This window comes from Larus michahellis, chromosome 11 (assembly GCF_964199755.1).
Source record: "Larus michahellis chromosome 11, bLarMic1.1, whole genome shotgun sequence".
In the NCBI taxonomy this organism is placed as follows: domain Eukaryota; kingdom Metazoa; phylum Chordata; class Aves; order Charadriiformes; family Laridae; genus Larus; species Larus michahellis.
Genome location: NC_133906.1, coordinates 13,930,591 through 13,958,270, shown reverse-complemented (window position 1 = coordinate 13,958,270; position 27,680 = coordinate 13,930,591). Strand labels below are relative to the sequence as shown.

At 42.7% G+C, this 27,680-nt stretch overlaps 1 protein-coding gene across 4 annotated transcripts in view; it reads right to left on the bottom strand.

Annotated features, from left to right (window-relative positions):
• FNIP1 (folliculin interacting protein 1) overlaps positions 1-27,680 on the bottom strand; it is a 69,394-nt gene that overhangs the window by 6,189 nt on the left and 35,525 nt on the right. For 3 of the 4 annotated variants that reach the window (XR_012589457.1, XM_074603613.1, XM_074603614.1), the window contains exons 3-15: positions 23,920-24,063; positions 19,594-19,694; positions 19,275-19,349; positions 18,656-18,747; positions 16,015-16,098; positions 14,949-15,020; positions 14,068-14,203; positions 13,315-13,516; positions 12,425-12,510; positions 5,899-6,045; positions 3,783-3,952; positions 1,116-2,541; positions 582-750 (exon numbers count right to left, since the gene is read on the bottom strand). Coding sequence is in view for 3 of the 4 variants with exons in the window: in XM_074603613.1 (XP_074459714.1) it covers positions 582-750; positions 1,116-2,541; positions 3,783-3,952; positions 5,899-6,045; positions 12,425-12,510; positions 13,315-13,516; positions 14,068-14,203; positions 14,949-15,020; positions 16,015-16,098; positions 18,656-18,747; positions 19,275-19,349; positions 19,594-19,694; positions 23,920-24,063 (2,904 nt within the window). In the remaining variant the exon portion in view is untranslated. The remainder of the gene's footprint in view (positions 1-581; positions 751-1,115; positions 2,542-3,782; positions 3,953-5,898; positions 6,046-12,424; positions 12,511-13,314; positions 13,517-14,067; positions 14,204-14,948; positions 15,021-16,014; positions 16,099-18,655; positions 18,748-19,274; positions 19,350-19,593; positions 19,695-23,919; positions 24,064-27,680) is intronic. The other variant, XM_074603615.1, reaches the window with a different exon arrangement.

Here is a 27,680-nt window from a genome sequence, read left to right as displayed (position 1 = left end):
GAAGCCGGCACTACTGGACACTTTGACTACAATCCTAAAAAAGGAGTAATGTCCCCAAAATACTGAGCGTTCCTGATGGCTTCACCGCAGAGGACACATTCTGCCCCACAAGCGGCAGCAGGTTGGTTAGATGCGTGCCGGAAGAGGAGGGAGCAAAGGCAGCTTCTGCACAACCGCTGCGGCCAGACTCCGTGCCCGGGAGGAGATGCCCAGCACCCTCGGCATTTGGTCTCATTTAACATCGTTCCATCCTGTGGGCACACGACAACCATCAGCAGGCTGCCATGTCTGCAGGAGATGATGATTTCTCTGTGGCTTAGCAGAGAGATCCATCTTCTCAAGGGCACAAGCCTCTCTGCTGGCTTCAGCGGGAGCCTCAGATTTTGTGCTCCAGATTTGTACTAAAATAACCACATTTTTCAGATACGTTAATTGAGGAGAAAAAATTGGTGACCTGGGACTGAAGAAACCTGAAGAGAGCTGTGACAGTAAATATTTCCACTTCCAGCAGGTTTGTATATTCAAAAACATTTGCCCTTCCCTACTGTGACAAATACATTTACCAAATATAGCTTAATTACCTGCACAGCATGAGACAAATCTGACACCAAACAGTGCCTCAGCTTTTCATCGCTTCCTATTCCTTGCAAAACAAAGTCGGGGACATAAGATGAACAGTAGCCACCTAGTAAGGATCTTCCAAAATTGGCAATACTGGGCTGGACAGAGTTCACTTCCACTAATTTTGACCTGCAGGAAAGGCACAGCAAAGAGATGTACAATAGGAAACAGCAAATTCAGCTCACAGACAGATTGCATTCTCACATCTGTCGTATCTCTTCTAGCTTTCATTCAAGCATTTTTTAAAAAGAAAGAGTTTAAAGTCGGCTTTTGCAGTCAGACCACTGTGGAAGAAACAGAGATGAGCCAAGATCGCAACGCACAATTAATATTTTTTTCCAGACCACTGATCTCTCTATATTCTTTTACAACCAGCAAGCTCAAGAGACACTTTTCCAACCACCGATGCCAAGTTAGGCTACATTCCTCCAAACATGTGACATAAGAAGAGGCTCTATCTTTTTTAGGCTCTCTTACTGCTGAACGGCACTTACCCAGGGAAAGGAATCTCATATTCTTCTGCCCAGTCTTCTTGCTCTCCTCCGTAATAGTTACCGCTTGGTCTAGTTAGATCATGACCTGTATCCTCACTTTCACTGTCACCCAGGGCACTATCTGAACTCTCATTTCTTGGAATGTCCCAGTCAATTCCCGGGGCGACTTTTTTCTCTACGTTTTCTCTGTCCCCATGGGGGACGCGAATAGAGATGTTCTCTCTTTGGTCCTGCTCATTAAAGCAGTTTTTGTAGGTCTCTTGTCGAACAGAGTCCATGAATTTACAAAATTCGCTAGGTGGTTTGTTAGTCTTTGTACACAGCTTTTTAGGAAACTCTAAACTACTGTTGTGAGCAAGAAGGTCTGTAGCTGCTTGCCCTGGAATATCATCGATAGTCCGGGTTTCAATTGAACTGTCATCAGTAAAATATTCGTCAAACAGACTCATGCTTTCAGCATTGTATGGATTTGGATTCCAGCCCTGATGCTCACTAGCAACTTGAGGAAAGGGTTCGGCTGTCCCACAGTCTCTATTTTGGTCCTCAACAGTTTGTTTAGCTTCACAGTTCTGATCAGCAGACACTCCTTCCTCTGTTGCTGGTGGGCTGTGATGCCGAGCAATTTGTTCCACTACTGCCTGACTTCTGAGTTCGATGTCTGAATCAGGAGACATGGAATCTCCGATAAGGAAAGTCACCTTTGTCTGAGCTTCAGCAGCACTGCAAGGAAATGCATCGCAGAAGAGCTTATCCGGCGGCTTCTTCTCCACAGCAATGCCGGGTGACCTTGTTACACTGACTGCCTGGTTGCCCGATTCCAGAGAGTCTTCGCTCCTCCACACATTTGCTGTTGGCTCCAAACCAGATTCCGTCACTCCACGTTTTTCTGGTGAAGCTGACCCTGCGCACACCACGGTCTCTAGTTTTGTGTCCAGGCAGGGTCTCGGTTGCTTACCATCGACAGCATCTTCCTGGCAATCGTCAGGAACAATAGTTCTGTTCTCATCTGAAGAAGTTTCCAGCTCTACCTTAGGAGTGTTTTGAGCATCTTCTCTCTCTTGCTGTGAAACACCTTCTATGTTTTGTGCAAGGGAAATCGGACATTTGCAATATTTACAGCTACAGTTAGGAGTTCTCATTTCTTCAGACTCCGTCGGGAGCAAGTTGCCCCTGTTCTTGTGCATTGTCACAAGCACATACTCCGATTCTTCTACTTCTCCTTTCTCCAGCGTGGTAGTTATAACAGTTCCAGGCATGACAATGGCTTCATCTTCCCCATTTTCTAGAAGATGCGTCTCTTGAAGCTCAGAGCATCTGATGAAGTAAGTAAGGAAATAAAGCAATCTCTGTACCAGGTCATGCCTTTTGCCAACCACAACTGTTTTTGCTAATCTCACAGGTGATCCAATAGCCCCATACAGGTCACCTGGAATAGGAAACAAAACTGACAATTATTTTGCATCTTTAAAATAAACTATTCTTCTAACAGACAATTGTTGTGGATGGTTTTCAAAGGCCATGTCTACAACAGAAAAATACTAAAGCAGAAGAGTGAAGACAGCTATGCTAGTAATTCTATTTTCAATACAGAGAATCCCAAAGATGCTGTTGGTATCGTATGTAAGGTGACACGCTGGTCAGGGAGACATGTGATCTCACACATTAGGGAGTATTCGCAACACCTAACTTCAGTGCCTAGTTTTGGAGGCTCTTCTCCTGGGTTCCTTATATAGCCATGGGACAGAGAAGGCATCTACTCTGAATTACCCTGGACAGTCTGGAAACTGGGTGAACTTTTACCCACCAAGAGAAAGCTGTAAGGAGAAACAAACCTATGCCAAGAACGAGGGCAAAAAGGGACAGTAGTGGGTGCATAGTTGAGGCCAGCCTTCTTCTCTTCCCTCCCCTTGAGCTCTACTATGGGTTGGATGGGTTGTCCTGACTGTATTCCAGATTCACCTGAGGAAGTGCCTGTGCATGTGGCCAGACTCACCTCAGCAGACCCCTTGAGTCCCATGAGCTCTGAAATCTTGTCTTCTTGCCAAGTCCCTGGCCATTCCTGTCTATACCAGAATAGGGCAACCTTGCAAGACCTTCCTTTCCCTTCCCTAATCAAATTCCATGAGAGTTTGTGTACGGAGCAGGACAATCTGAGCAGAGTAAGAAGCTCATCTCCTGTTCCCTACTTAGCAATTAGAAGAGAGCTACTCAATCGACTGGGCTTTGAGACCTTCCCCAGGGGGTCGCCTCATCATGATTTCCTGTACTGTGTCGCTTCTTTGCCTATTGTATGGAGAGTATGTTCATTTCTTATCAAAAGATGAATTTTCTTGATTTGCTCTTTCCAGAACCAGGCTTAGTGATAGCAGCATCCCAAAAAATAAAAATTTATTTTCCTTATAGAGGACCTTAAGAGACCTGCCACAGATGACTAAAGAAGGCTTTACTTCTTGGCTGCCATTTTATAATTGATTAATGCCTTGAGAAATTACAACACACATAAAAAAAGTACAGCAACCACCTCTAAGCTTGAAATACACACTTTTGTCTCATTTTGAATAAAAAAAAAATAATCTGGGTGGGAAGTAACAAGCATCCATAAAAACCACCATGCGCATATCCATTGATGTAGAGCTGTTGGATGGTTTAGAACTGTTTGTCACATACCGAGCTGTGCCCACAGTGGGTTGTACGGATGAGTTTTGGCCAGCATGTCCACACTCTGGGAAGAATGCTTTTCCAGGAAGATTCTTATAGGCGGCTGCCCATTCGGCATGACGGTAGGGACCCAGGCCAAGTGGTTAGTCAGGACTGCAGTCAGTAAAGCTGGTAAAAACCTGAAAGCAAAACGTTCAACATTGTTTTTTTCCAAGTACACACTCAGGATGTTAAACTGACAGCAGTTCTACAGTCTGTATGGATCAAGGATTACAGAAACAACCAAAGTCGGCAGAGATAATCACTTCAGTCTCGGCTCTCTGGGGAAAGAAGGGAAGGCTGTACCCTCCCTCCCGCCCTGCAAAGCTCTTTCTTAGAACACACATTTAAAGTAAAATGCAAAATTTTAAACTTGTGGCATCTCAGTTCCTCTGTTTGGCAATAATTATGAGACTTCCTATTTTGCAAGCTTTATGTTGTAAAACACCTCAAAACGAACTTTGTTTCCTGCAAGAAAAGACTGGCAACGTGTGGCCTCTGTACTCCAAGAGGGATATCCCAAACCCTTAAGATCTGTAACTATTAATGAAAAGGAAGGCAATTGCTGCCAAACCTGTATAACAGTTAGTTGCTGTGTTCTTTCATAGAACTGTTAAGCAATTTAAGCATATATGGTTGCTCCTTTTCAAAAATAAAAACGCCCAAAGTTCTGTAGCTCAGCTGGAAGGGCTGCGTCCTTACACTGGCAAAACAGTTTTCACTAGCTAAGCAAGCGAGGTGAAAAAACCTTTCTGAAAATTGTTAACTATCTGATTTATTGCTGTTTCTGCTCCGTGGAGGGAAGCCTTTCCTTCCCAGTCCCCTTGCCTGGCAGGAGGAGCATGCAGAAGCACAGCCCAAGAGCCGCCTGCACGCCGACAGATGGTGCTGGCGGCTCAGGTGCGCGGCGAGGAGAAGAGTCAAACGGCACAGAGCCTCAAAATAATGCTATCTTAATAGTTTACAAGCATCAGGAACCCTACAGTTTACATTTAGCCCCACTACCTCACTAGAGACAGCTAAAGGAGGAAAGGAGACTTAAAACTGGATTGAAAAGGAGGATATGGGGCTTGATTTTCCTCTTGCTTCCATCAGTGTACATCTTACTATATTTCAAATAAAGCAAGCAAACAAACCCAAACAAATGACCATTTAAATGTAACTAAGATGCACAGGGCTCAGAATGGCAAGGACCAAAGGGGCTAATCCCAGGAAAAAGCTTCCACTAAGAAAATACATTTGAACCCCCTCAAAAGTCCCTATGGTTTCTCCCATTGCTCTGCAGCAGGAGAAGGGGGACCACGCTGACCAGTAATTGTCACCCTCCCATCTGCAGGAGGGAAAAGGTGACAAAGTTGGTGGTAAAGCTGGAAGATGGTGAGCAGCAGCCCCTTCCCCACCCTGCAGAGAGCAGCTTCCCCGGAGCGAACAGCTGGTCTCTCAGTGCCATTCCCACTCGAACTTCACATGTTTGTGCTCGTTTTAGGACTTCAGTGGAGCCAAGCGCTTTAAAAACTTCCCCTATTCATGCCCTGGGGAAAGAGGATGAAGTGTTGACAAACGAGTAAATTTATCAGATTCTCCTGAGTTTATCAAGAACATTCTTAGTTTTTAACAACCGCTCAGGGCTTTGTCCTGAGGACAGAAAGGTGAGTACTAATGAAGCACACCGTTTCCTTAGTGGCATTTTACAGAAGTCAAGTTTAAGAGCAATTTGCGGTCAGACAGTATTACAGCCATGGCTCTTACTGAATGTCTAACCTTGCTCATCATATGATAACTGATTTTGAAAGGTAGATTAATGCATTTCGTAAGGTATGTTCACCCCCTTCCAGACATACACACCCATCACGCGCTTCCTATGGACATGTTTCAAATGTTTAGCCTCTACCAAGATTTAGAGGATTGTGGAGAAGCAGACGTTTAATAAGATACTTTCTTATTTCTTTTTTGTTTTACAAAGAAGGTATTTAGTATGGTCTTTTGATTACTTGATTACCCGGATTTTAAAAACCGATTCAAAACTTGGCTTGAAATACAACGGCATGAACACATAATGTAATTGAAAAACTAAAATCCACCATACTGGTTTTTAGAAGCGTTTTCCATCAAGAAAGTGAACTCCTTCATGAAGCGATGGCAAAGCTGGTTCTTTTCTGGTGTCCCTGACATCATAGTAAGCCAGACAGGCTCTCCAATCCGTGGCATCGTGTAGAGATTGCAAATAGTTGTTCTAGGAAAAAAAATAAATCCAGAAGAGTAAATAAAATAACCAAAGGCAGAGATCCCGATTCACAGAGTTTAATGCAACATTTAGTTCCAGCTGTCATTTCTATCAGAAACAAAATTTCTCTCATCAACCATTACCTAAACCATGTTGTTCATTAAATAGTATGAATTCACCCTTCCACCTCGGCAGGATACGGTTCTTCATGCGTGTGCCTGAACTCAGCCCAAGCACAGCAACATTCACTGTCAAAAGTCAAGAGCTGCCCTCTTCCAAATGCAGAAGAAATTAATGATGTTTGTTTGTTGTTGTTATCTCCCTGCTTTCTCTCCAGTTTGTTCAAAACATGTAAATGCTCCATAGTTCTGCTTGGGGCAAGTTTATGTGTATCTGACTTATAAAAATACCTTAACTTCCTCCTTGTTTTAAAAAAATTGATGTATCTCCAGGTCAAACCCACCAAAGTGTGGATTTGTCGAGCAGGGGACCAGGTTACTTCTTTAGCTTTAAATACAGTATGAGAATCAAAGTTACCCCACGGTTTCCAGTATTATGCACCTACCCACATCTTTTTTGAATTTACAGAGGACAGTAAATGTACAAGTAAAACTTTGGCTTTGCAGTAAAACACCAGATCAAAACCCTTCAGATTACTGTTAAATTCCTCTAAAATTATAGCTTTGTTTTGAAGTACAATGCCTACATTATGACACTATGGGGACAAGTATTTTTATCACAGTAAAAATGTAGCCTGAAAAACAACCAAAACAAGACAGGAAATGACTGATCAATTCAGGTTTCTCCTCACCTAATGCACTACTTTTTCTAGAAGAGATATTTTTGGTTTACAAGACAAAGATTTACATTATCCCATTATCCCTGGTACCACCCCTGATTTATAAAGATCTTCTCTGGATACGTTGCTCTAAAAATTTATAGTCATTTCCAGAAGCAAAGCAATGGCCGTGCGCGCCAGGCAGGCAAACACACTCCAGCAGCAGCTGCCAAATCTTCCGTGGTTTAGTGTTTAAAGTGAAACTCCCAAGGAATTGAGAGCAGCAGAGCAGCACACAACGGCACCCCTACAAGGGGCACTCGGGGGGGGGAAGGAATTATTCCCTAGTTATTTGGCAGAGAAGAACACAGATGTAGCGTGACAAGACCAGAGCAGCTCCCCAAAGGGCAGCAAAGGTGACCGTGCGCCATACGAAGTTACCGGGACTGCTCAAGAAGAAAGGGGTGAGGGGGGCAGTGGCATTTTCCGCTTTATTTTTTTTCTACTGGTTTTCATTAAATACAAAATCCATCCTGTGTGTTCACAACAGTCAAAATCAACCCTGTCTTCCTCAAAGGTTAGATTTCCAGCCACTCCATTGCCACGGGCACAATGGGAAAGCCAGAAAACAGTCAATGGGCTGGAGAGGGGGAAAAATCAAGTTACCAGACCCACAGGGTTGCTGTTTGCTGGGTCAGTGCAGAGCAGCCTCGGAGCTGCTCTTCGTTAACCCTCTGCTGCCGGTCTCTCTTGGGAGGACAGCACGGACTGGTTCCAAACCCGGGCACAACAGTCCTGCCAGGGTGGCCGTGAGTGGGGCACGCAGCCGGGGTAGCCCAGCACAGCCACTCAGTGGGGGAACTGGAGGGTCTCCAGCAGCACAGCAGTCTTGGGGCACTGGGAATTCATGCCTCACCAGTAGGGAGCTGGGACTAGAGGTGGGATCATTAAGGGAAAGCTTTCTGTTCACAGCCCATTAACTGGAGTGGATGTTAAAGAGGCCCAAAGAAAGGGAGAAACCCCAAGTCCAGGGACTTCAAAGCTCCATGAGTTTCAAAGCTCAAAACAAGTATCAAAATTTACCCCCCCCAACACAGCTGACCTTAGAAGCTGAAGATAAATCAAACAACTTAACGTAAAATACAGCTCATTTCTCCTTCCTATGCAAACTAACCCAAGCTAAACCTCCTGCAGCTCGGCTGTTTTGAAAAAAGAAACTACTTCTATACTAAAACCAACATATTAAAATATTTGTTTTCGTTGAAAAGATAGACCGAGTCTTGTGATTCGTTATTTACTATTCTGGTAACCCTGGCTGCATCTGCAACTGATAGTGTTTCCTCAGAGAGCGATCAGATTGCCCTGGCCGGCGGCCAGCAGGCATGTGACTGCAGTGCAGGGAACCCTCCATGCCAGCGCGGGCAGCAATGCCACACAGACCAAGGGCAAGGATTAACCGCTTTCCAGCTCTGCAAACATGCGGGGGAACGGGCTCCTTCCAAAAAATAATAATAAAAAAAAAAAACAACAAAAAAACCCCACCCTACAATGCTACAGGGAAGTTAACTGGATTTAAAAAAATGACAACCATTAAAAATCAGATTGATCCCCCTCAGCCATCTGCAGCAAGCAGCCCCCTCCCCTGCGCTCACCTTCCCCCCCTACACCAGCACGCAAGGGAAAGTTCAGTTAATGACAGACTCTGCTCTTTTGAGGGTTACGGTACATTTAAAATGGTTTCTATTTGGAAATGCTTCAGGGAGGCTGAACTCCAGCCTGGAGCTGATAGGCGTCTTGGCACCAGCAACGGGTGCAGCAGGGGCTGGGGGAGCTCCTCAGGAAACACCTTCCTGTCTAACAGCAGCTTGAAACCAAACAAAGCACAGCCTGGCCAAGGAAAACGAAGACCTGAGCACAAGCCCTCCTTCAGTCCCTCGGGGTCTGCCTGCCATGCGGGTGCAGATGGCAGGGAGGCGAGCGGCACGGTGCGGCACGGCCGCGCGTCAGGCGGTGCTGCTGCTTCCTGCTTCCCCCACACACACCCGCAAACCTCCCCGGCCTTTGGCCTGGCCTTTAGTACCGGTTCCAGGTGTATTTCCCTGCTGCTGCACAAACTAAACAAGAGAGACGGCCCCTCGTGGATGAGAGCATCCCTCTGCAGCCCCCCATCACAGAATGGTTTGGGTTGGAAGGGACCTTAAAGCCCATCCAGTGCCACCCCCTGCCCTGGGCAGCGACACCTCCCACCAGACCAGGTTGCTCCAAGCCCCGTCCAACCTGGCCTTGATCCACATCCAGCTTGTGATCCCTCAGCACCTTGCTGGGAGAGCTCTCTGCTATTTCCGAGCTGCGATACAATGGGAAAGCTTACCATCCCTTTAGGGATTCTTTCAAAAAAGAAAAAAACATCAGTGGTTTGTAAAACTTACTTAACATGCATTTGCTCCCTACCCTCATTCCCACTTTCCATAGGTGATTTTTCCTTAAAAAGTAACAAGAAAAGGAAGGCAGTAATTGCTGCAATGAGTGCCCATGCAACTCCCGTGCCTGTGCTGGCACAGGGACCAGCCCACACCGCTCAATTCACAGCAGCATAAGCTGCTTAAAAATTACTGGCATAAAATAGGATCGAATTTGGCTGCCAGAAAGCAGAGAGGGGTGTTTCCCTGGGCCTTGCGCTCAGTGTTTCCTTGCCAGCCTGCGTATGTGCCATACAGGTATTAGTCAGATGCATAATCTGTATTATCAATGTGCTGCATTGGCCTCAGGGACCGGGGGAGTCGAAATATTTATGCAAGTACAGTAGCTTATTTCATAAGTCATGTGTCTGCACAGCTGACATCTGAAGAGTTTTAAGCCTCTAAGTCAAGTGTTAACAGCTAAACCCATCAGTGCTTCAGAAAATTAAAAATTGCTGTAAAGTGAATGATGATGCAAGGGTAGGCCGGGAGCTGGGCACCAAATCGATGGCAAATTTATCAATACCATCAATTTGCAGAAGCAGCCTAGGCCTTTCAGCTTTGTTTTTCCCAGGATGCGACAAGAAGAGCCCAGGAAGGGGTCTGTTTTGCTGTCTTCTTTTCTGCCCCTCGGCCCCCAGGACCAGCAGGTAAATGCCTGTAAATGCCTGGCTACTGCTGCAGCCAGCTCCTCTGCAATAACCCTCCTTGCTGGCTCCCAGGCTGAGCTACAGCCACAGCACCGTCCCTGCAGAGGGGGACTTTTGGGTGACAGGTTACCGTAACAACCCTCACCCCCCCTCCTCCCTTCTCTGATCAGCACCGCCACGTGGAGCTGGTCCCCCATGCCCCAGTGATTTGAGGTTATTCTCATCACCAGCAACACTTGAAAACCTCTGAAAGTCTGGGTTTTAAAACAAAAAATAATTCTCCTAAAAAAATAATCAAAAAGACAGGCTGCAATGAGTTAAACCAGCAGAGGATTACGTTTTAGAAACACCAACCCACTGAAGTCAGCACCCTTCTTCCCTCCAGCACAATTTGCTAAGAGGGCAGGAATCAACACAAGTCTCAGGTTCAGCAAAGGACTCGAGCTCCTGACTTCCCCGTGACTTCAGTGGGAAAGCAGACGCCTGAAGAGATAATAGTGGCCTAAATGGGTTTGCTGAACCTGTGCCAAAGCATCTTTGCATTCAGCCTTCAGTATTTAAATACACCCTTTTTTTTTTTCTTAGTAGACAGATATTGCATTGGTCTGAAAAGCAAGTGGCTCTTACATGTTACAGAAATGCTTTTCTCGATGGCTGCATGAACTGACAGCCCAAGACACCAAGGAGGCATGAGGACCTTCTGCAGGACCGGCCCGGGCTGGGGGCACCGACTCCTGCGTGTCTCTGAATGCGTTCGCTTAAAAAAAAAAAAAAAAAACCAACCAAAAAAACCCCAACCAAAAGCAGAACTGACAAAGTCTGCTGCCCCAGGAAACTCATTTATATGAAATTAAACTGGATTTAATTTACCTTGTTACACTATTAAAGAGTAATATTTATATCACCATGGGAACCTCTGCATAAAACTGGTAGTTAGACACATGCTTCCAGTGCTGGTTGCGCAATGGCTGTGTCATGTGAATGATCCGTCTTACGGCGGCTCGGCTGGGGGAGTGCCAATCCTCCCATGTCCGGGGGGCCAGTATTTTCCTCCGCAGCCCCAGCAGAGCAGCCATCCTCGTCCCACCCCAGCTCAGCACCGCCGAGCTGCCCTCCAAGGAGGAAAAAGCTAGCAAGGGGGACCTGGCTTGTGTTTTCAGGGTTATTTTTCCTACGTTTGACTCGGGATACGTGCCCCTCCCCACCACTCTGGAACTGTTTAACTTGGAAGGACAAAGGAGAACAGGCAAAGTCCACTGAATGTATCTTGAGGGGGAATGTTTTGGGGGAAATTTTGGGAAAACAGCCGGGGAGGTGGTGTTATCAGGGGGCAGAAATGCAGAGAAGTGGCTCTGGGTGAGAACGGGGAGGAGAGGGAGAGCAGAGCTGGGGGAGCGGAGGAACCACCGTGGCTGCTTGGAGTTGCCAAACTCGTCTCGGGCCCCTGGGCAGGATCGGCGGCTCCCAGCAGTCACGAGCTCCCTCCGCTCCTTTTCTTGGCACTGCTTATCCCCATCCACCCTCACCGCAGGCCCACGTGCTCGCTCTTCCCTGCCTCCTGTCCCTACCAAACATATCCTTTGCCCTCCCTTGCAACTGCCAGGAGGTGAGGTTCTAAAAAATAAAAATAAAATATACTGTGCCTTCATCCTGCACCACCACCTAATCCACGGCATTCAGGTAGTAAGTGGAATTGTAGAAAAATGAGTGAGCCCTCATGATCCTTCACTGTTTGATAAAATACATCCTGATGTCCGGATTTTCTTTTTACAACATCAGAGCACTATCTTCTATACTGTCCTTAAAAAGTAGCTCTACACTGGTTGTAAAAGGAAGCACCCTGCCACTCCCATCGGAGAGGAGATGAATCACTTGAAACAGACGGATTTCATCTTAATTCCCTCCCCATGACTTAAACTATGGAAAGAAAATACAGTTAAATGCCAGGGATGTGCTTATCTGTGTTACTTTGTATATTAACTGTTGAATAGGGACGCTCTGCAGGTACTGATAGCAAGAGATTACAGTACTGCATTTTACTGTGTGAAAAAGATAGTCCTCTTTCTTAGTAGCCGGTTATCTGAAATGTCTTTAGAGTAGAATTTAGAGCCGGGTAAAGGTCTTGCTTTGCTTACACATCAGGAAAATATACCCTAGAGGAGGATTTCCCTAATGTGGCTTTGCAATTCTTTTCCCCCTCTAAACGGGCCATAAAAGACAATTTAAGAGGTTGCTGGAGCTTCATTACCGCCTAAAGCACAGAAAACCTTGATCATCTAAGTCCTGTTCAGATGAAGCTCTGATGGATATACACACTTGGCAAAAATCTAAACAAAGAGATTATAATGGCTTGCTACCATCAATACCTTTTTAGTACTTGCTTTTGCAGAAGACTTTAGACATTATAAATTACTATCCTGCACTAAGGCGAAGATCCTTTTAAAACAGACTTGAATGCTTTTGAAGAAACAGACACAAAAGATAGGAGACAAACTGCTCACCTGAATTCATTAAGGGCATCAACAATTCTGTTATATGCCAAACTCCGCTGACTGGCATCAGCTGATCTACGACTCATTTTCATAGCCTTGAAAACAATCATTAAACAGATAAGTAACACATAGCTACAGAAGCACAGAAAATGGAAAACAAAGTCATGTGTTTGACTTTATCTTTCATGCAACTAGTCATGCAAATAATTTTTTTTTAAGTGATAAAACGATGGTACAAGTGCCAGCTTTCATATCTGAGGAACGATAGGTGAGGCACATGCATTTGCAGCCTCTGCTTCTTCTGTGCTTTTCATCATTCAAGGCATAAAAGCGGTCAAAATTTTCATTGCAGCGGCAAAGTAAACATTAAGCATTTCCTAGAAGAGAGATTTGAAGCAAATCTAACTGCATATATGAAACTTCAATCTTTGAAAATTTCCTACACATCAGAATCAGGGGGTAAAATAAAGGAAAATAAAAAAAGCTCGCTATTTATTTACGGTCTGGAATAGCCTAGAGATGGGTTCTTACCCTGCGATTTGCTAGACTCAGACACAGCTGAAACCAGGAGGTAGAGGTGGCCTTAAAAGCACCTTTCCCCCTTGGCTGATCCAGGGCTTGCTGGGAGCTGACACAGCCCAGTGGCTGTTCTGGCTTTCAGCAACCCCTGTAGCGTAACGCAGCGTACTGTGTCCTCACCCTGTGTTGTGCTTTTGCTAGCAATAAGAAACCTCATCAAAGATGTTGTGGAGCAAAGCTCTTCTCTGGTGCAATTCCAATACCCAACAGCAAGTCGATCCCACTTTTGTGAACTAGTAACAAGAGTTAGAAATTAAATCTGACAGCTGGGGGGAACATGCAGCAATACAAGTGCAAGAATCCAAAGAAACTGTGTTTACCTGTTCTATTGCACTCTTCAGTTTGTTCATGTGACTCTCAAAAAGAGGAAAGTGTGAGAAGAAGAACTCATTAAATTTGTTGTTTTCATCTTCGTCTCTTGAGAGTGAAAAAATAACTCCAATTGCTATCTTTTTCTTCCTAACAATTCCTGGGCTGGGACCAGAGCTGTCATCTGACAAGTTAAAGCTTTCATCCATGGACCTTGAAGCACGGAAAAAATAGAAGGTTAATGTAATCCACTGCTTAAAGTTGTACGTTGGTTTCCCGTGTAATTAAATTCTTGAACATTTAACTCCAATAAACAACTTTTGTTGGCACGTGTTGTCAAATCATCACCTTTGATAACATCCACTTTGCAATTTTTTACAAGCACTCATTAATTGATCCTGCAGTCACAAAAGCTGGAACCAGACTCAAAGTGTTTGTGGGATTAGAATATGGTATTCTAGTTCTCTCGCATCTCTGCCAAGAATTTGTGTTTTGAGTGGGATTTTAGGGCTTCTTATCCTCAAAAGTACAGCCTACAGGTTTACATTTTGCTGAAGGCTTTCTAGTTAGTGCAAAACAACGAATGTCACCAAGAAAACAGATACTAAAAAAGATCAGGCGCTGAAGTGCAGCCTGACTTACACCTCTGTAAATACCCCACAGAAAGCAACAGCAAGAGCAGATGTACGTATGCAAGAGCAGAATCAAGCTGACAACGGTGGAAAATTTATGGGCAGCAACCAGCATTTTCATTCCCAGCTCACCATCGAGGGAAGACCCCATTCTCCAAGCTGGTAGTCTGACTGCGACGCCAACGCCGCTGGTAACTGCTAGCACAGCTTTTGTTAAACGAAGAGCCCGGAGATGGAAACGGAGTGATGAGCAGACTGCTAAGAGATGCTGCAATAATAAGAGGAATAAATAAAAATCTCTCTAGAAGAAAGAGCATTTGGAAAATAATACCAGCAATTAAACGAAGCCCCTCAAGATAAACTGCAGTTGGTTGTCAAGTGCCTTCTCTGTTGCTTATCTATGTTTCTTATCTAAAAATAACCAGTTTATAATAACATTAACAAGATATACCAGCACTACAAGGGTGGGACAGTCCTGCAGCTTTACATAATAAGCAACATACAGGCTGCACCGTGCTCATCAACCCTGAGTATCGGGAAATAAATTCTTTGTGGAAAGGAGTAACGTTAATCACGTCCTTTAACAGCCTTTCCAATCCTAACCCTACATGCCCAATATCCTGAATTTGGGGGGAGGAGAGGAGTGTTGTGGAGGCGAATTCATGTTTTAACATTACCATCCTCCTCAATTTGGAAAGGAGATGACAACAAGTATCATTTAGAAATGCTGCAAACTCATTTCAATATTTAATTTGGCTTGCTTATTTGCAGCATGCTTAAATAAACTGAACTGCTGTTCAGATTACCTCTTTGAGGTTCCTAATGCAATACTCTTGACGCCTACAACATTTGCACGTAGACATATAGGTATGCATTAATGCTTATATATAACAAAACAGAACAATCACATTTCAGCAGAGGAAAAACTATGTGATGATGTCTAGACATCTCAGTGACGAATATTACTGCATATTTTTGGAGTCTACGGGGTTAACACATGTAACTGACATTACCAGATCTTGCTATACCGCTGTCTCTGTCCTCATTCTGCTCCCTCCCAGGCATATCCATAGGGTTGCTATGAACTGTAAAACAAGGAATACCAATTAGCAGGGGAATATACAGTTCCTTTCTTGTTTGCAGATCTCCATGTAATTAATGAAACAAAAACATGCTCATTAATTCAGATCAACAGCACTGCACAAGGCCATCACCAAGAAAGGCTGCTTAGCTGAACAAGCCAAAACACTTATCTGAAAAGCTTGTATGTATTTTTCTGAAGTTCATACACCTATTTTAGTACAAACTAAAACTAGTACACTTTGTTTCTCTGCACAGATATTTTTCAATGAAATTTTAATGTAGCAAAAGGATGTTGGTCACATGGGTAGTACTTAGTGTACAGACAAAAACCCCACCAAAGCCCAATATAAACAGGACTTCTTCCATAGACCAGTTTTCTTAGGTATTATATATATAATTTTAAAAGGATTTTACAATGCTGTCTTGAAGAAAATACTTTTAAATTGTGAGCAGTGCATTGGTTGTTCAACTAAGCCATAAGCTGTCCAGATTCACAGTCTGCATATACACAAGATCAAAAGTGTCTCAGGCTCAACAGTCTTGAAATGTGATATATTTTACACATATGTGTGTGAAATAAAGCTACTCAGCCATGGAAATAAGACCCAGCCACTAAAAGCAAGACATGTCCATTTTAAATGAACCTAGGTTAGCTTTAGTTTTTACAGTTTGGTTGAAATAAGTCCAGATCAAAATAGCTCAACACTATTGTGAAATATTATTTCCAGAAATATGAAATCCACCATTCAATATATAAATTTCCAAAACAAAACAACACAACACAACCAACCAACCCCAAGGAGGAGTATTAAAATATGTCTGTTGTCCTCTGGGGATTTAAAGCACATACCCAAAAAGGTAAGAGCGCAAACATCACCGTCCATTTTTGTATTTTAAAAATAAAAATCTTATTTCCAGGGCTAAACTACAATTCCACACGGTTTTGTCACACCAGCTAGACTAGCCACACAGCACAGCACACAGCACACTGCAAACCTGCAAAGAAAGAGGCGCTCCGGATCAGGCGGAGCGGACCTTGCTCTGAGAATGCCCGCCTGGGGCTGCAAAGCTGTGAAAGACCTACATGGCAAAACGTAAAATACACATGAAAGAATGAGGTTAGTAAAGCAGAACAGTCTGTAGGGATGGGGCCAGGGCAGGGAGAAGATATAAGCCAACATAAAGGCAGACTAACGTATGCAGGAGAACAGCTCTTAACGCTTAACAAGAACGTCGATTGAAAGATATGGCTTACAGTTGAACTATATAGTATTTATAGAATTAAATAATAGACCCAGCTTTACACTGTCTCCCATAGAAGAGTGGGGTTTCTCTCCAAGGGCTTTTTTTTTTTTTAGTTGAAAAATAATTAATTTATGCAGGCTCAAAGCCTAACTTGATCACAAACAGGAGATTCATCGTGGAGTACAATGTTTGTTTTAACATCCACACTGGTGGGGTGGCCGAGGAACACAGTCGCTGAAGATGATGGGAGAAAGGGGGAAAAACGCAGGCAGAAATCCGTCTTAGTAGAACCAACAGAAAACTATAGGCTAAAGTAGCTTTTCTGAGACCAGTCAGTACATCAGTTTAGTGAAATGATCATATAAAAAATAAATGTTAGCAGTCTTGGTAGTCCATTTTAAAAGTAATACCGGTTTGTAGATATACCAGAGAAAGAGTGTATTTACCGTACACGGAGCCAGGAAAAATGCATGGGTATTTTTAATGAGTTAATTGCCAGTCCCTCTCCTAAATTTGAAGCTACTGCTCACTCAAAGTTTTCTGATTACACAAAACATGAAAGCTGCACCTCAACAAAGCTCCCTCCCATTCTCTTAGGTCTTCAGTCATTAAAGAACATGACCAGTGCTGCTTTTCTTTCTTTTTTCCCTTTTTTTTTTTTTTAACCATCGTATCTAAAAAAAGCAGCTTGTAAATAGCTCCCAACCAAAACACATAGAGCCTTCTCCTATCACAGGCTGGCGAGAGCCAGTGAGCCCAGAGCGGTCTTTGCCATTGAACAGAGTTGTGAGAAATGCTGCAGTTACAGATTAACTTCTTTCCCTCCTTTACCCATGGTTCCCCCGGCGCTGAAACAGGAACTGTAAACAAACAGTGTCAAACCGACTGCAAACTTGTGCGGCTCAATAACAAAGAAAGTTTCAGCATCCTCTTCTAGCAGGCAATCTTGGCACTTCTTGTTGCACGCCCTTGCGCTGAGGTGCCTACCCCTCGTTGAAAGGTGGTGGGGAAGAGTCACCCTCACACAGCCAGACACAGATGGACGTGGCCCTGGCTACACCTAAATCATATCGAGTCCATGCCTAATAGTTGCATTATCTGAATTTGAATTTGCAGTTTAGATGACACTGGTGAGACAGCAAACTTTTGCCAAGTGCAAACCGCAGCAAAATCCTAAAAGCAGATGAAGTGAGTTCCTCCCTCTTAGGTCGGGCACCTCATTCATCATGCACTGTGAAAAATCACAACTGAAGTCTGAAAGTAATACTGAATAAAAAGATGCATTTTTCTTAATAATTTTCCTGACTTAGTAAATTCAGGAAGCATTTAGTATATAATAGGTTCTTACGGCTTTAATTGGCTTCCGTTATAAATAGACTATTGGGAATGATTTTAATGAGGTATACAGTTTTTGCGCCTGAAAAGCATTTAAGCCCATGCTTAGGTGTAGTCTTATCAATGTCAGTGTGAAGGAGAGAAGTAAACACACCCAACAAGAATTAGGACCACATCAAAGCCAGAAATCCGGTTAAAGTAATTTATTCCTTACTTCCAACCCTAGAAAAGTGTATTTTACATACAGCAATATTCTGTAAAGCAAACATAAAAAGAAGCCCCTAATTCCACCTACTACAACAGACGTTTGCTTGGAAAGTCAACAGTCTAAACCAATGGAAAGGGAGGACGTGCTAAAAAGCTCATCAGGCTGCTACACTGGACGACCAACCACTGAAGTACAGGATCTTTACTATCAGCTCAACTGCCCCCCAAGGGAAATGCCAAAACCTTCCACCCTTTCTCTTATCTGTTCTTGGAGCCTTCATCCACAGCACTTCCATGAAGGCTGAGAACCAAAGATGCCAGATGGTTTTTCAAGACTGCTTAGCTTCCGCCATCAGACAGAGAAAGAGCAGAGAACAAAAAGATATTCTGTCTAATCTGATCAAAAACTCCAGCACAACTGTGCAAGGTTTATGTACACTAGTAGGAAACACGTGGCCACACACGCCCAGAGTACGGAACAGAATGAAAATTATTAATGAAAATAAAACTGGGGAACTGAGCCAGGCAGAATCAATCCTGTCTGATCTGAGATATGCTGCTTACAAGTTCTACAGACTGTTATTTTCCAACATTTTCTGTATTTAAACTTGTATATCTAAATATTTCTGTTATGTATTTTATATACACATATACAGCTGTATATACTGAACCACTGCTAATTCCTTGAACTCTCTCATTTATTCACCTCCAAACACTACCAACATTAATTTTCTGTTATGTCTTTAGCTTTTTTTTTTTTTTATTTTATTCTATTTGGAAGACTTTCATATTCTAGAATCTATGATTACTCGGTTAAAAATACCAGAAAATAAAATCTGTTTGTAATTACCTATATTCCCAAGAAGCCCATTCATAATTGTACTGTGGTCAGGCTTTAATGTATTGCTGTCTTGATTAATGAACTCAAGACTGTCCTGCAACCTGTAACAAACATAAAGATACAACAAAAACAGTGATTTGCATTGCAGTAGAATATAGCGTCACCTCACTATAATCCAAATGGAATGGACAAGATAAGAACACAGGCTTCCACTAGAAAAAGCTTTCATAGCCTAAGCCACATTCTCAGTGGGTCACTTAATACACAGAAAACTAAATATCGAACCCTCTGAAGCCAGATGTTTTTGCAACACCTTTTTCGTCATCTCGGACTGCATTCCCCAACTCCAGTGTTCTGTCCTCATCCCTTCTCCTTTGGTGGTTGCAGGTACTTATGTACCTTACAATATCAAGCTTCACTATATCAGCATTAAAGGAATGTTTCATTCATTTGCTTAAAGCAAACTGAGGTGAAGACAACGGCAAGGGAAAGGTGGACGTCAGTGACAGGATGTAACAAATCAGGGAACAATGAATTATTTTTCTAGAGAAAGGGTCCAAAAAAAGTCTTCTGTGTTCTTTACACTCATCTGCTTATGTGCAATAGATACAATTTGCAATGGACTCACGTATTCAGACTTCCGTAGATGCTGCTTCCAGTGCGAGCTGTGAAAACCTTGCTGAGCATGAGCTGAGGAGGTGAGCTAGAGGACAAGAAGGAAGATGTCAGTCAGACACACGGTGCCACGACAAGCTTTGCTTTCCATTTCACAACCCTCCAGATTTTATAGACCTAAACAGCCTTTGGTGTCAAAATTGACATCAGAACAACTTTAAAGCAAACCCAGAAACTCCTTTTACTCTGCACTTGTGGCATTCAATTCATTACGTATTAGCATTAAGGAGTAAGTCTTCTGAAAAGTACATCAGTAAAAAACTTAAACTTACCGGATCTGGTGAATTTTCAACGTGGAGCCCTTGTAACTCATGGCCACAGAGCCAAACATCATCTCTCCAAGCATGTTAGCATCTGAGGAGCACCGAGAACCCTGCAAAAAAACCCCACCAACACTTGGTTTTAAGCATTTTAGAAGCACACTCCTATTAAAGTAACACGGAACTAAGGAAAATATTCTTTACTTAAAAGATAAACATGCAAAATATCTTGCTATAAAACTGTTGAATACACTAAGTTGAACAGTTCAATAAAGGTAATGCTAGCATAGCAAGTGATCTTCACATTGGCTGTGAGCTAAGCCACTAAAATCATCCAACAAACCTAACTCAGCTACAGGGGGTGTGGTAACACTCTTTACTGAATAAGAACCTAAACCTTGTGTCTGCTTCACAAGAAGAATCACAAGTTCACTGGAGATCTTATATAGACTGTGCTTCGGAGCCAAGCTGGACCAGTGCTTTCTTGACAAAGACTGATTTATAACATATCCCGAGATGGTATTTTATATTTGATGCATCTTTCCCTGTTGCTTCTGTGATGGTACCAGCAAAGAGCTGTAGCATCGTGGTGCCAGGCTTAAGCTGTGCAATTCCTGCCCCTCGGTTGGTGAGAGCTTGCTGTAAGGCATACTGGCTAAATACAAAGGAGGAATGTCACTATGCCACATCACAGGCTAGATCAAATACTGCAAACAAAAACCTGAAATTAAAAAGTTACTCAGGGCAATCAACTGAAGATGACTGCTCAGCTGACAGTCATCTTATTTGTATACTTTTAATGACTGAGATTACTGTCCCTTTATCAAGGGCTGTTTCATCTCTAGGCTAGCAGAATATTAGTGCTGGTTCTCCATTTGTGCCTTGCCTTGAATAATTTACAATATCATGACCACTTACTCACAGAGCTCAGGCTCAAGGTGAAGTACTTTGGTACCGTGCAAGAGGGCAACGCATTTCCTTTGAGGTGCATGGTAACTAATAACTCCTTCCTCGGAGAAATCCTTCCAAAAGGTCCCTAAAACCAGTCACCGAAATAACCTTGTGCTTGGAAAATGCTAAGTGCCATATCTCTCCATATCCCTTATCCAAGCTCTGAACAACCAGGATCCTCACCCAGATTCCTTCACAGGCTTAGAATATATCTAAATATTTTCCCCAGCGTCGGACAGTGAGCTCAGAGCACAACCAAGGACAGGGTGTCCACACCACGGATTCCTACCAGCAGTAAAGAGTGATATGAAAATGCCCGCTTGACGTTTCTGCTCACGCTAGTCCGCAGAACAAGGGCAGGAACAAGGAAATGCTAATCAGCCAAAAGGCAACACACTTATAACACTTTTCAATTTTTAGCTCTTCTCAAGCACTCTCAATTAAGATGATGGTACTTTAACAGACATACTATTAACCTCTGAAATCTGCTATCAGTGCAAGAAAGACAGGGGATGACTAAAAGTAGCAATCACAGTTATAAAAATGAGGATACAATTGCAAGGTTTGTTAGTGTTCATATGACAGGGCAAAATCTGATCATTAGACGGGTCTCAGAGAAATTTCCATCTTTACCTGCCAGGATATCATACTGCCTGGGTGCACTCTAGGCGGTACTGGAAAAACTGGACTTTAAAATCAGGCAGTATGACCCAGCAGCTCCATGGAAATATAAGCATACATGTTAATGGCTCTAGGAAATAACAGGTCTGCCAGCATCATGAAATCTTGAAGTAAGGCCACTGCAAATTACTACAGCCAAATGTTATGATTGTTATTTTTAAATCTGTTGCAGATCTCCTATTGAAGGACTCATTCTGAATAAATGTCAAGCCCTTGAAGGCCGGTTTTGGTTTCAACTTTCTGCTGTTGTGAAAATCTAATTCTAAAGCTGAGGAATAATACTTTAAGATAAAGTATTGATTTTCTTTGTCAAGCAACCAAATCAAAAAAAGCAAGCGAAAATCAGCTACTTTCAAATTTAATTATAGGGGGTTCCCTTTCCTCTGAAACACAGAGACAAGCGATGAGTCAAAGACAAAGAGCATAAGATGCACCCATGGCCTGTTCCAGTCTGGCATTTCATCTACACTTAATAACAATAATTTTACCATGCATAACAGAAGATGCACATATTTAATGCATCTAATATGGAAACACTGCTACAGCTCAACTCTTTGGGCCTTCATTGCTGCAAAATAAAGGTCACTCAAGACCAAAGTAGAGTGCAATCAACTGAGGAAAGGGGTTAAATATTAAAAACTCAAACAAAAAATAGCCAAGGAGCATCTGGCAAAAAGGGCACAACCTCCGGCACTGACAGCTTGGAAACAAACCAATTCCGTAGGTCATATTTACCAGCTCACATAAAAACTGAACATAAAATATCCACAAGTGTTTGTTATTGCACATTAGCATATTAGAGGTAGTAAAATTTGCACGTTTGGGAAATTACATTTCTGAATATAATATTTACCACATGTAATAGTCCACTTACTGTACATATTGTCCTATTGATAACTAAGTCCATATGTAAATTAAAAACACAGCACAGAAATAAATGTAAAATGTCGCGACCAACAAATCAGAAAGACTTTCAGTCCTGACTGCACTGACAAGCAGGTACAGAGCTAACACTAGTATCATAACGTGCAAATAATCGTGGGCAAGCTTAGAATCGTATTCAGCTTCACCTTAATGGATTCTAATCACATTTGTGAGGGATCTGGATAGGACATAATTAAAAATATGGAAGCCTGGAAGAAAGCCCTGTATTTCACCTTGCAATTAAAGTTGATCATATATAGTCAAAGTGTATTTAAACAAGGGAACATAAAGAACTATTTAAAAAGTCTTATAACATTGTATTATTTGGACTTCCATTTTATAGCTTTTTAAAAAAAAAAAACAAACAAAAGAACTTATAAATACCGCAAATGCATTAGGTAACTTCTGAGGTTACCAGACACAGCAGTTAGAAGATAGGAAATGCCGGGCTGACTGATGTCTGGACAAAATTACTCTGGCCCTTCTGCATACACAATACAAAGTTTTATTGTGCAGTAAAGAACTCTTGTATTTATGGCTCTCTGCTCACGTGCTGGGGAAGCCTGAAAGGAGTACGGGGAACACAGTAGATGATTTACAACAAATAGGCTGTGGAAAATCAACTTAAGCTGAAAGTTTCTTGCACGCTTTCTGAGCCGGTCACAAAGCCACACATCAGTTCAACTCAGTAAGATTTTGACTAAGTGATACGCATGAGGAAATGCAGACTTAAAAGGGAAAACTTTCCACAGCTTTAAAATACACTGTCATGCCAACAACTAAAATTAATTTCCTTTAATAATGTTGACCATTGTTTGCACACAGCCTGCCCAGTAGGAGAGACAATTTCTGGATAGTGGGGGGCATCATTTTTCTTGGTCACACAATGCACGAAGGAGGTTATTTTGTGCTGGAAGGAAGCTGCTGACAGAAATGTCTCTTCCTTTCATAACCGCAGCTAAATGCCCTTCCAGGAAGGGAGGAATGGAAAACAGATCTTCAGCCACCTTACTAAAGCTGTGGAAAAGAGTGTGATGAGAAAGAGAAAACAAGAATACACAGCTCGCCGAATATAGCGAGAGCTAACGCGACAGTGGGAAAGTCAGCACTGAAAGGTTCTTCATTTATATCTACGGTAGATTAAGACATCAGTAGTACTGTACTTCAGAATAGGTTGCGGAGATAGCAGCTTCCCTCAAACACACAATTACTTCATTACAAAGAGTGGAAGGGCTTAGTTCTATTTTAGGGTGGCTTAATATAAAACACTTGTGATCCATGGAAGGAGAGATGACAGAAATATATCCATGTCAGATGACTGTAGCTACTCTCGTGGCCAAAATCTCTTATGTAAAACGTAACTCAAGTGCACTGAATCCCTTGTTATAAAGCTGTTAAATGGACTGTCCCTACGGACAATGCATTTCTCTGTTATTTCCCTGTCCTTTAGCAATAAAGTAAAATAAACTACCTCATCTATACCAAGATAAGATATTTGTGCCAGGTCTGAGTGTACTGAACAAGTGTTATCACCCAGGTCATAAGACAGAACAAACGCCCTAGAGAAATCGCTGCCATTCAAGACACATCCTGAGAGAATGAGCTGGTTACTTTTAGACTTGTTGAAACCCAAGCTACAGAATTAAACATTACTGAGTCAGAACCAAAGTCTGGTTTTGACTGAAAACTGCTCTCCACTTTCAAGAAGTTGAAAATATTCAGTACCTCACCTGCAGTTAGTATTTGACATGGGTTATGCAAAAAAAAGGAAGAGTGACTCACCTGGTATTTTGGGCATTGTTCTTTTGGATCAGAGAACGAAGATGATGAGTTGATTGAACTATCCAAGGAAGAGGAGCTGTCTCCTCCAGGCTTCAGCTGGCAACATTTCCCAAAAACTCTCACCTGAGCATCACTGCAGAGTTTCTGAAATACAGACAACATACATGATACACTGAGACCCACAACCTGAAATCACTGTTTAGCAGCACAGTACTTACCTGTTTAGGTAAGGTATTTAAGAGCTGAAAGGCTTATGCCCCAGAAAAACAATTAAAAGAATATTTATTAGTGTCTCTTGCAGCCTGGCTGTACAAGAGAAAGTTGAGCTGTTTTACTTTCAATTAGCCAGGAGCTAATAGGTCACTGCAACTTCTTTTTCCTAAGCAGCCATCCGGCTCTGAAGCTTTACAAATGACTTTTTTAGATTCAGGATCAGGAGGAGAAAGGATGGTAACAAAGTGCTCAAGGGAAGGATGGCAACAACAGGCCCCATCTGTCCCCATCTCGCTCCCCGTGCCCACTGGGGCAGAGGTGACAGCGCAGTGTGATGGGCACAGCCCTCCAGAGCAGCGATGCCAGCCTGATCACGACAAGGAGCAGTTTACGATGTACAGGAAAACACACTGATCAGGAGTAATCGAGCAAGAACACCAGAATTCCAGAGAGATTCATGTTACAAGGATAGGTGGAGAGAAAAGCTACTATTTTTATAGATCTCTCCACAGCTGCGTCTAAGTCCCCTAGTCCTTTTAAAGAGTGGCACAGAGGTGACATGTTCCTCTTGTTTTCAGTGCGAGGCAATTGTGAGGTTGAAAATGGACAAAGTTGAAAAACAGTCAGTGTTACAGGGAAGCCAGAAAAGTTTCACAAAACAATGGAGAAATGGTCCAAGGAGTGATTTCTGGTAGAGATTCAGAGAGAAAACATATCAAAAAAGGGAGTTAAGAGGGCTCAGATGGTGCTGGAACTGCCATAGAGGATGGGTAGGATCTGTGTCTGTATTATCAATCACTGGCACCGGAGATGCTCCACTACTGTTTTTTTGACGATTTATAAACATTTGTGACTTCCCCTGTGAATCTCAGCATCCCAAGCAGAATCATTATCCATGTTAGTTAATGCTATTTACACTAGCATTAGGCAACCCTCTTCACCTAAAGATCTCAACATACTTTTCATATACTCATTACACTTCAAAACACTCACATAAGGTTGACATTATTTACATTTGCTAGTGGGCAGCGCTAGGAGACAGAAATAGTCTACACTGCTCAAAATTACATACTAACTCTGCCCTAAGACTTTCTTAATTAACATTTCCTACACAATCACCAAACCAGTAAGAGCAAGCTGGAAGCAAACCCTACTGGAAGCACGGTTTGCAGGAGAGATGGAAATACAGAAGTGCTGTCATGCTTGATCTCTGGACTCAGAGGTTCACATCACAAGCTCCCCTTTCATTCAAAATCTTAAGTATGTCTCAATCTTTAATAGCGATGAAAAAAAATAAAAAGCATACAGAAAAGTGCAAAATACCCAAGACACGGGGTGGTAACTTCATGACTCCACTCAATAATCAGCAACAACTGTAGAAAAAGGCGACTGCCCTTAGTGCTGTGGAGGGATTTTGATGAGAATCCCATGCCTCTGTCCTAGGCTGTGCAAGTTTCTTTCTTTTTTTTGGCTAAATCTCAACCCCAGTTAGGGACAGGTGACTTTTATGTGGCCCTAACTGGGGGCGAGATTTAGCAAAACAGCAGAAAATGTCAGGGATTATGGAGCTCCATGCAGCAGCCTGCACTGCTGCTCCCATTAGAGAGCTGCCACCGCAGAAAGCCTTAAGGAAAAATGTGCAGACAGATCAGTAATTCTGTGGCAGAGGGGAAGGAAACCGTCACTAGCTGCTGAGTCCTGTGCTTTACTGACATATACAACCTCCCAGAGTAGTATCCTCTCATTACCACATCGTGGTGAGTACGTTGAATTCATGCAATATGTAGATTTGCTAATTGCTAGTATCTGTGGCTTGAGCACAGTACACAATGGCTGGAGCATGTGAATGATCATCATATGACTTCAGTCGGAACTCGTGAACTAGAATTGCATTTTATCTCTGACACAAACAACAATGTCCTCGGCTAGGCAAGCATCATGTGATAAAACCACATAAAATCCACAGGGTTACAGAAGCTTTTGCAGGCGAACCACATTTCAGCTTGCATTTTTCATCAGATGTTGAAAGTTCCTTCTAAAAAGTTACAATTCTAACTAAGCTTCCTTGAGACCGTAAAGCCAGTAAAGGCATTTCTACAGGTGAAGAAAATTTCTGTTCATTAAAAAAATAGACTAAGTTTGCAAATTACTTACTTTTAAATAATTTCTTCTCATTATCTCTGCATTTTTCTACACAGCAGCTTTCCCCAGATCCATTGGGGAGTCTGGTATCTTGAAGTAATTGCCTAATTTAAATAGCAAACCAGGAAAATGGCTGTTTGGTCTTTGCAGTGGAGTTTAATGAACCAAGACTGCTGCAAGGAGTCTGTAAAGGAGGTCAGGATCTTTCAGACACCACTTTTCAGAACCTCATGAACAGTAAATCCCTCCTAAAATGCAGATCACTGATGAATTTTGGTGTTTGCTTTTTTTCAAACTTAGCATGTGCTTAAGAATAACCTGTTGGACAATGAGATCAAGTACCTGCAATGTCCCTCTCCTCTGCAGTTTCTGACTCCAAACATCACTGAAATTTTAGATGGTACAAATTTCAAGATATTATGCATCAAAGGACTGGGATTACTTGCATTCCAATATAATATTCCAAAGATATCCGAGCCAGGTTTCCAAAAATATAAAGGTAACCTAATGATTTAAGAGCCGCACAAGGGAAAGATTCAAAGTTATGGATTTTCTTTCCAAATAGACATAGCTGCAGCAAATCAGATCCCGAGGCGAAGTGCTGCTGGAGTCCTCCGAAATGCTCACTTTTGCTGGAGAGCAGAACATCTGCTGGAAGGATGCCGCGGACAGTGCTGCTCCTGGCTGCCACGCTGCTCTCCCTGCTGTGGTCACACTCTTTGTTCTTTTTCTGCCAGCTCGATGCAGATACCGCCCAGCTCCAAAGACTTCCTGGCAGTCAGAGTTCTTACATTAGAGGTCATAATTTGTTGAAAGTCTTGGAGACGTATCAGATAGTACTGAAGATAACTTAGAGTAAAATGTCTTTATAGTACAACAGGGTACAAAGTAGTTTTCTTCTACAGTTCTGCTTCTGGAATCTCTTTTCTCCACCTCTATCAGCAAAGACCTTTAACTCTTTGCCACAAGGTCTATACATTCCTCAGAAGTGGAAAGAACGTGCCCAGTGCTGTGCACAGGAAGAAGAATTTCTGCTGGGCAGGTTTTGGTTAGGGATAATAAGACAGTTGAAAGGAGCCTGGTGTGTTAAACTGAATCCAGACTGTGTGCGTGTGTGTTAGGGCTGTGAGTGACAGAAGGAAAGAGAAATGTCATCATATGCCTCACTCTTTTCTACCTCTCTGCAACAGCAGGTGCTCAAATACCACTGTGGTGGTAGAGACAGAGAAATCTATATATCCAAGTAAAGCTGCCATTCTTTGAGACCTCTGTATACCTCATTTCTAGAGCAGGTTATTCAGCAAAGATGAAATATTATTCCAAAAATACATAAATTAATTCTTTTGCTTTATTAATATGTGTTGGTCTGAATGTGTAATTAAATGTATGCATCCACCTAGGACATG